Source organism: Corella eumyota, chromosome 7 (genome assembly GCF_963082875.1).
Source record: "Corella eumyota chromosome 7, kaCorEumy4.1, whole genome shotgun sequence".
Classification (NCBI taxonomy): Eukaryota; Metazoa; Chordata; class Ascidiacea; order Phlebobranchia; family Corellidae; genus Corella; species Corella eumyota.
In genome coordinates, this window is record NC_137496.1 from 4,991,518 (window position 1) to 4,999,019 (window position 7,502).

At 31.3% G+C, this 7,502-nt stretch overlaps 2 protein-coding genes and 1 long non-coding RNA gene across 3 annotated transcripts; all 3 read left to right on the forward strand.

Annotated features, from left to right (window-relative positions):
- Positions 1-160: 160 nt before the first annotated feature.
- Positions 161-1,497, forward strand: LOC145759968 (uncharacterized). The gene is made up of 4 exons (XR_014286562.1): positions 161-328; positions 439-529; positions 643-785; positions 1,115-1,497. It is a non-coding gene; the product is annotated as an uncharacterized LOC145759968 (long non-coding RNA).
- A 141-nt stretch (positions 1,498-1,638) lies between these two features.
- On the forward strand, positions 1,639-3,798 carry LOC145759835 (uncharacterized). The gene is made up of 2 exons (XM_082573686.1): positions 1,639-2,571; positions 2,920-3,798. The coding sequence occupies exons 1-2, from the start codon at positions 2,358-2,360 to the stop codon at positions 3,228-3,230; spliced, it is 525 nt and encodes a 174-aa protein (XP_082429812.1). The 5' UTR covers positions 1,639-2,357; the 3' UTR covers positions 3,231-3,798.
- Positions 3,799-5,297: 1,499 nt separating this feature from the next.
- On the forward strand, positions 5,298-7,367 carry LOC145759796 (uncharacterized). The gene is made up of 4 exons (XM_082573647.1): positions 5,298-5,603; positions 5,717-5,807; positions 5,921-6,063; positions 6,400-7,367. The coding sequence occupies exons 1-4, from the start codon at positions 5,483-5,485 to the stop codon at positions 6,465-6,467; spliced, it is 423 nt and encodes a 140-aa protein (XP_082429773.1). The 5' UTR covers positions 5,298-5,482; the 3' UTR covers positions 6,468-7,367.
- The last annotated feature ends 135 nt before the right edge of the window (positions 7,368-7,502 follow it).

Sequence of the window (7,502 nt, forward strand, 5' to 3'; positions counted from 1 at the left end):
CAATTGCAGTTCCATTTTAGTTTATGAATGAAAACAATAAAACAAAGGACGGAAAATGAAGTGGTAACATAATTCTTACAATATTTAAGCCTTTATGGACTTAACAAACCGTTATAAAAGAAAAACAAAATCTTGCCGAGTTTAGTAGTGTCCCTCTCAATATAAGCAAAATAAGAGTTGTATTACATTTGACTGATCTAGTTAGAATAGAAACAACTTAGGTTTTCTAATTTCAGTTATTTTTTTCAAAGTATAAGCAATGCCATCACGTATATTCATTTCTTTTTTGACGGTGTATTTTTCCGTCTTGAACAAGGAAGTTTTGAAGGTTGTATGTACTTGTATTACAATACTTTGCTGTTTGTTAAACCTTTTATCAGTTCAGTAAAACCTACACAACACATTTTGCAGCTAACTTACCAAATTTCGTTTTTTTAGCTTGTGGTTCAACAACCTGCCTTCCTTTATTGGAAACTTGTTGCAACAAAGACTACTGCATCGGTATTTCCGAAGATTGCTTAACACTCAGGTAAACTAATAAACTTCATTATAGCCAGTAGTTAGAATTTTAACAATTTTTAATCCAGTCCAAGTTTAACAGTTAAGTAAACTTGAAAAAACGTAACGAGTTTAATATTACAGCGACGGTGCTATCGCCGGAATAGTTATTGGCACATTGGCGGTGATAAGAATTGGAATCGCTGGATGCGTTTACTGTTTCTACATTGAAAATGCGCGCAGACGCCAAACCTCGAACCAAGGTGTCTCAACAAACGTGCAACAAGGTCGGTGACAACTTTTTATATATATCTTTTTTCTCGACGTGGAAAGGTCGACTTTACGAACTAAACATAGAGTAACATCAGTTACTCCGAACCAGTCTCGAGTTGCCTTTGGCAGATTGAGATATTGTATTTTAATTGTCCGATAAATACGCCGTGCTGGCTTAGCAGAAGTTTATACCGTTTATAGCGCCTTACTTAAGGCCGCTACAGCATCAGATAAGAGCAGTGGGAATGAGCCAACGACCTAGTGGTAGTCTAGCAAATATTTTTAACACTACACCACGCTGCCGGTTGTATACAAATATCAAATTAATTAAAAATGTTTATAGCCCAACAACCCCAATTTCAACAACAACCTACTTGTCCCCCCTATTCGCCCCAAGGTGTTTACCCTGTACAAAAACAAAATGGAGTGGGTTTGCCAATTTCGTCATAGAGAACCCCAAAAGCGCTCCACAATAACCAAATATACTTTAAAGACAATTTGCATATTTGTACATATTCAGATGACACAATTTTTAAAAACTTTTAAGTTTTTTTTTTTAAATAAAAAAGAGATGCCAAATTCTAATGCACTGTTTTGTAATGTAATGTATTATTTCGATTTAAAAATTATTATTGCTTAAAATATATCCACAGCATATAAATAGCAGCAACCAGCAACCTATTGGATATATAATTTTTAAATTGAGCTTGCTTTAAAGTATTTTATGCGCGCCTTCTAAAATGCTGTTATAATAAAAAAAGGTGTTTTTATATGCCCCCTCCCCCCCTTAAAAATTCTTTTTTGAAAATAATTTTTTTTAATATTGTTTTTTTTTATTTATCCTCAAAGTGGGAAGATCAAGTTCACGACCTAAACATAGAGTAACTTAAGTACCCCGACCAAGTTTAGAATAGTTTTTGGCTGTTTGGAATATTATGGACGATTTAATTAAACGGTTGATTAAGAATTGGCTTAGCAGTAGTTTATACCGTTTATACCGCCTTACTCAGGAGCGCTACAGCATTAAAGCAGTAGGAATCGAACCCAGGACCTTATGTTTAATCTAAATCAACTAAAACAGGGAATTATTTCGGTTAAAAAAGTACCAAACATTCAAGGTAAAAGGGATCGGAGTACCTATAAACGTTTTTTGGTCCATATAAATACTAAAACAAGATACAAAAACTAAAAAACGTGCCTTAAAACATAAACAACCTACATTTTAGCAGACAATGTATTTGAAAAATATTTGGTAACGCCGTGTAATTTGATAGTGATTTGCCATGTAATATAATATACCTGTATCATAATTTAATAGAGTGACGTCATAAGTCTTTTATATAGATCTCTTTAGGCACAGTTTGGAATACATCGAAGGTTAACTACACAGCTACTAATATTTGTGTTCAGAAAGGCTCTAGTGTTTTGTATTGTAAGACTAAAAACTTAAAAGGGTTAATGTGTTTTTGTTAAAAAAGTGTTAAAATCCAAGATTAACAATTTTTTTTCTATCTGAAGTTTTAAAGATTATATTTTTTCTTTATCCTCTCCCTTTTTGACGTATAAACTTTTTAGTTTTTAATAAGATGGAGGGTAACACTACCCTAAGCGACTATAATGAGATGAAAAATATTTTAACCGTGAACGTTGGTGCCATCGTTGGGGTAGTGATTGGAACATTGGTGCCTATAACTCTTTTAATTGTTATCTGCATCTGCTGCCGGAGAGGGAATTGTCGCTGCTGGAGATTTATCAAAAACTCAAAACCCGTTTTTAAGACGCAAACTGGTTTAAAGCAAGGTCAGTGAAGTTAATAGAGTATTTTTATTTAACTGGCAGCGTGGTGTAGTAGTCAAAGCGCTGGGCTACATAGAGTCCTGAGTTTGATCCAAACTGCTCTCATGCTGTAACGCCCTTTAGTAAGGCGCTATAAACAGTATAACCTCTTGCTGCACAAACCAGCATTTAATTAACAGCCTAATGACCGGTCAATTATAATATATATAAACCCAAACTGCCAAAGTCAACTCCAGACCGGATCGGGGTAAGTAATGTTAGATTGTAAAGTCGATAATTCCTACGATGAAAATAAATATGAAAAAATAATAATATATAAAGTATTTTTAATTATATTGGTATTCTTTTAAGCCCGTTCATCGTGCCATAAACAGCAACCAGTACTATCTACCATCGCAAACAAAACAGAAGATCAACATATTTACGAATACATAGATATGACAGAGAAACGTCAACCTGCAACCTCTTTGGAAATAATAAGCACATTAGGTATACCTCCCATACCACCTGCTAGGTCTTCTAATGAATATTCAGATCTTCAGCAAGGGCAGAAACCTTATGTCAATATCGATGTACATAGAGTAGACGATCCTTTAAAACACCAACAGTTTCAAGAACAAGCTGTTGAAGATTCTGAAGGTTACTTGGCTTTTATAAAATAGATTCAACCTACTTTATCTTTTTTCTGTAAAATAAAACTAGTCCAAATAATTTTTTGTGGATTCTAAAGGATGCTTCAAGAAAATAGAAGAAATTTCATAAATATTTTGATACTTACAAAGTAAGTTAACAACTGCAATCTTATAATTTATAAAAATGCAGCATCCTTAAATATCACTGTAAACAAAGTAAATGATTCCACAACAGCTATTCCGAGGCAAACACTTTTCCTAAGAATACAACAAGTAACTCTACAAAAAAGCAGCAACCAGTTTGTTCGAATTTTTAGAAGATTACCCTCACAGTACAGCAGCGATTTTTTAAAATGTTTTGTAGCAAAGTTTATTCTTAACCTAAATGTAATCAAAAGTTTAAGATTTTTTCTAAAAACCTCACTTTTATAAATAACTTCGCTCGCCACAATTTGTTAAATGCCTCCTCTTAAATTATTTTATTTTGATTTAACAAACATTTGTAACGTACAATGTATTTTTTGAACACGTTGTTAGGTAAGAAATTTTTTTATGTTTTTTGAACAAACGTTTGCACTTTCTTCAGTTTGCCATTGAATAATTCCAAACAAATATATATTATATAAATAAAAACAAGTAACATTATTTTTCAAGTTTTACGCTAAAGTTTTTGGTAAAGTGTAAAAGGTCATCAGAATGTGTTTTTCAATAGACATCACAAACAACGATTGTTAATTAAGAATTGTAAAGCCTGGTTGATAGCAAGAACAATATACAGTACTTAGACTATAAGAACACTTCGAAACTACCTTTAGAAATAAGAAAACAATGTTTTCAAACCTCATTTATATTTTTCAATAAAGATTGAATACGTCAATAGACCTTTTTTCAATTAAGAATAGTGGTTGCAATTGCAGCTCCATTTTAGTTTATGAATGAAAACAATAAAACAAAGGACGGAAAATGAAGTGGTAACATAATTCTTACAATATTTAAGCCTTTATGGACTTAACAAACCGTTATAAAAGAAAAACAAAATCTTGCCGAGTTTAGTAGTGTCCCTCTCAATATAAGCAAAATAAGAGTTGTATTACATTTGACTGATCTAGTTAGAATAGAAAAAACTTAGGATTTTTAATTTCAGTTATTTTTTCAAAGTATAAGCAATCACGTACGTTTATTTCTTTTTTGACAATGTATTTTTCCGTCTAAAATGTTTTATTTAAGATTGTTGGTAAAAAAAAGTAAAATGTAAGCATGTGCATGTGTTTTTTTAATAGACATGGCAAATAGCGGAAGTTGATTGATATTTAAAGTCTTAAAATATTATTAACTAGTCACCATTGTTTTGCGCTTAAAATTTTTAAGAAAATCCTAAAATGATGGCAATAACACTACAGTTAATAAAAATTAGTTTTGAATTTTTAAGGGGCGTTAAAAACTGTTGGAAGAAAACAAATGAAATGAAAACAAATGGTTTGTTTTAAATGACATTCGTTTAAAATTCGCTTTAATAAAACTTTTTCGATTTGTTTTCATCATTTGAAAATTAAACTTAAAATGAATATGTTAAAATCCGCTTTTATAAAATCCGTTTAATTTGTTACTGTTCCAACTTTTACTGTTCCATTTGTTTTTGTTCTATTTGTTTCCGTATCATTTGCTTCCTTTTCTTTGTTTCATTTTATTAGTTTCCTTTCCATTCAAATTCGTTCAAACAATTTCTTTCCAATAGATCCGGGTCCCCTTAATAGACAATGCAAATAGCGAAAGTCGATTGATAAATAAAAAAGCTTGATTATAAGGCATAGCCAATACACAATACTTTGAATACAAGAATACCTTAAAACTAGGTTTAAAAATAAGAAAAACAATGTTTTCGAAACCCCGTTATATTAGTCAACAAGAATAAATACGTCAATTGACTTTTTTCAATTAACAATATTGGTAGCAGTCCCAGCTTCATTCTAGTTTATGTTAAAGTTAAAAACACGGAAACTAAAGACAGAAAATAGATTGGTTACAGAATAAACCATAATAATTATACTTTAATGAAAAAATCGTTTCCGTTTTAAGTTAAATAAAATCGTATATAGCTTACTAGAGTCACTATCAATAGAAGCTAAAGAAAAATTAGTTGGTAATGTGTAACTATTCAAGCAGTACTTGATTACAAAAATAAAAACTAAATGTATTTTTTTTTACATTTTAACTGCTTTAGTTACAACGATTGACATCAGAGTTTTAGACAAGTATTTAAATTAAAAGAAATTTAACTTGCAATGTATTTACACGTTGACATTTGGCTGTTCTTGTTGATGTTTTTTCTTAACAAGAAAGTTTTCGGAAGCCTTTTATTCCCCATCGGGAAAGCTTCGGATACAAGTTTCCATGCAAAACCTTGTGAGTACTTATATGTCGACACTTTACATTTTAGTTAAACCTTTTATCATTCTAGTAAAACCTACACAACTTGTTTAATGCCAACCTACCCAATTCCGTTTTACTTTTTTTAGCTTGTGGTTTAACAAGCTGCCTTCCTTTATTGGAAACTTGTTGCAACGAAAACTACTGCATCAGTATTTTTGATGATTGTCCAATACTCAGGTAAACTAATAAACTTCATTATAGCCAGTAGTTAGAATTTTAACAATTTTTAATCCAGTCTAAGTTTAACAGTTATTTAAGCTTGAAAAAACGTAACGGGTTTAATATTACAGCGACGGTGCTATCGCCGGAATAGTTATTGGCACATTGGCGGTGATAGGAATTGGAATCGCTGGATGCGTTTACTGTTTCTACATTGAAAGTGCGCGCAGACGCCAAACCTCGAACCAAGGTGTCTCAACAAACGTGCAACAAGGTCGGTGACAACTTTTTATATATATCTTTTTTCTCGACGTGGAAATGTCGACTTTGCGAACTAAACAAAGAGTAGCATCAGTTACTCCGAACCAATCTTGAGTTGCCTTTGGCAGATTGGGATATTATATTTTAATTGTCCGATAATTACGCCGCTGATTAAGTGCTGGCTTAGCAGAAGTTCATATCGTTTATAGCGCCTTACTCAAGGCCGCTACAGCATCAGATAAGATCAGTGGGAATAAAACCCACGGCCTCATGTAGTGTAGCAAGTGTTCTGAATCGCTACATCATAATTAAACGTAATAACACTTAAATAATTTTTGCTATTTAACAGCTGCGCAACCGGAATTTCAGCAGCAACCCATGGGAGTTACTTACAAAAGCAATCCATCTCAACTATAAACTTCAGCTTAACTCCGACATGTAAATAGGGGAATCCAAAAATTCTTTTTAAAAAAAATTTACTTTAACACAACTTGTTAAATGTCTTTTTTATAGTTAGTTTATTTTGATATAACTATTAACTTGTAGTGTTGTATATAACAAGTTTTGCATAAAGGGAATTTTCTAAAGTTCAAACAAATTGCATTTGCAACTGTCTTAAGTTTGCCATTGAATAATGTAAATAAATATTTCAATGCAAATAAAACTTACATATAAACTTAGAAAGTTAAACGTAACTTATCGAGTCACTTTACATATATGAATAAAAAAAATTCACAATACTTTTATTTAATTTAAAAAGTTTTATTTAAAATTGTTGATAAAAAAAGTAAAATGTAAGCATGTGCTTTTTTAATGAACATGGCAAATAGCGGAAGTTCATTGATATTTAAAGGCTTAAAATTTTAACTAGTCACCATTGTTTTGCGCTTAGAATTTTTAAGAAAATCCTGAAATGATGGCAATAACACTATAGTTAATAAAATTTTTGAATTTTTAAGGGGCGTTAGAAACTGTTGGAAGAAAACAAATGGGCTGTTTTAAATGACATTCGTTTAATATTCGCTTTATTGAAATTTTTTCGATTTGTTTCCGCAATTTGAAAGTCAGTCTTGAAAATAAATCCGTTAAAATTCGCTTTTATAAAATCCGTTTAATTTGTTTTCGTTCCAACTGTTACTGTTCCATTTATTTTTGTTTTATTTGTTTCCGTGTCATTTGCTTTCGTTCCATTGGTTATCCCTTCATTTGCTTCCTTTTCTTTGTTCCATTTCATTTGTTTTCGTTCCATTTGTTTCCTTTTAAACAATTTCTTTCTAATAGATTTGTCGTCCTTTTAATAAACAGTGCAAATAGCGGAAGTCAATTGATAATTGAAAAGGCTTGATTGTAAATGGACCATATACAATACTTTGAATACAAGAATACCTTAAAACTAGGTTTAAAAATAAGAAAAACAATGTTTTCGAAACCCATTTATATTAGTCAACAAAG

Bases quoted from the DNA above. Each gene is read 5' to 3' on its own strand.
- LOC145759835 (XM_082573686.1), top strand. From the start codon at position 2,358: ATGGAGGGTAACACTACCCTAAGCGACTATAATGAGATGAAAAATATT. The intron at 2,572-2,919 runs GTCAGTGAAGTT...TATTCTTTTAAG, and splicing joins GCAAACTGGTTTAAAGCAAG to CCCGTTCATCGTGCCATAAA.
- LOC145759796 (XM_082573647.1), top strand. From the start codon at position 5,483: ATGTATTTACACGTTGACATTTGGCTGTTCTTGTTGATGTTTTTTCTT. The intron at 5,808-5,920 runs GTAAACTAATAA...TTAATATTACAG, and splicing joins GATGATTGTCCAATACTCAG to CGACGGTGCTATCGCCGGAA. The intron at 6,064-6,399 runs GTCGGTGACAAC...GCTATTTAACAG, and splicing joins CTCAACAAACGTGCAACAAG to CTGCGCAACCGGAATTTCAG.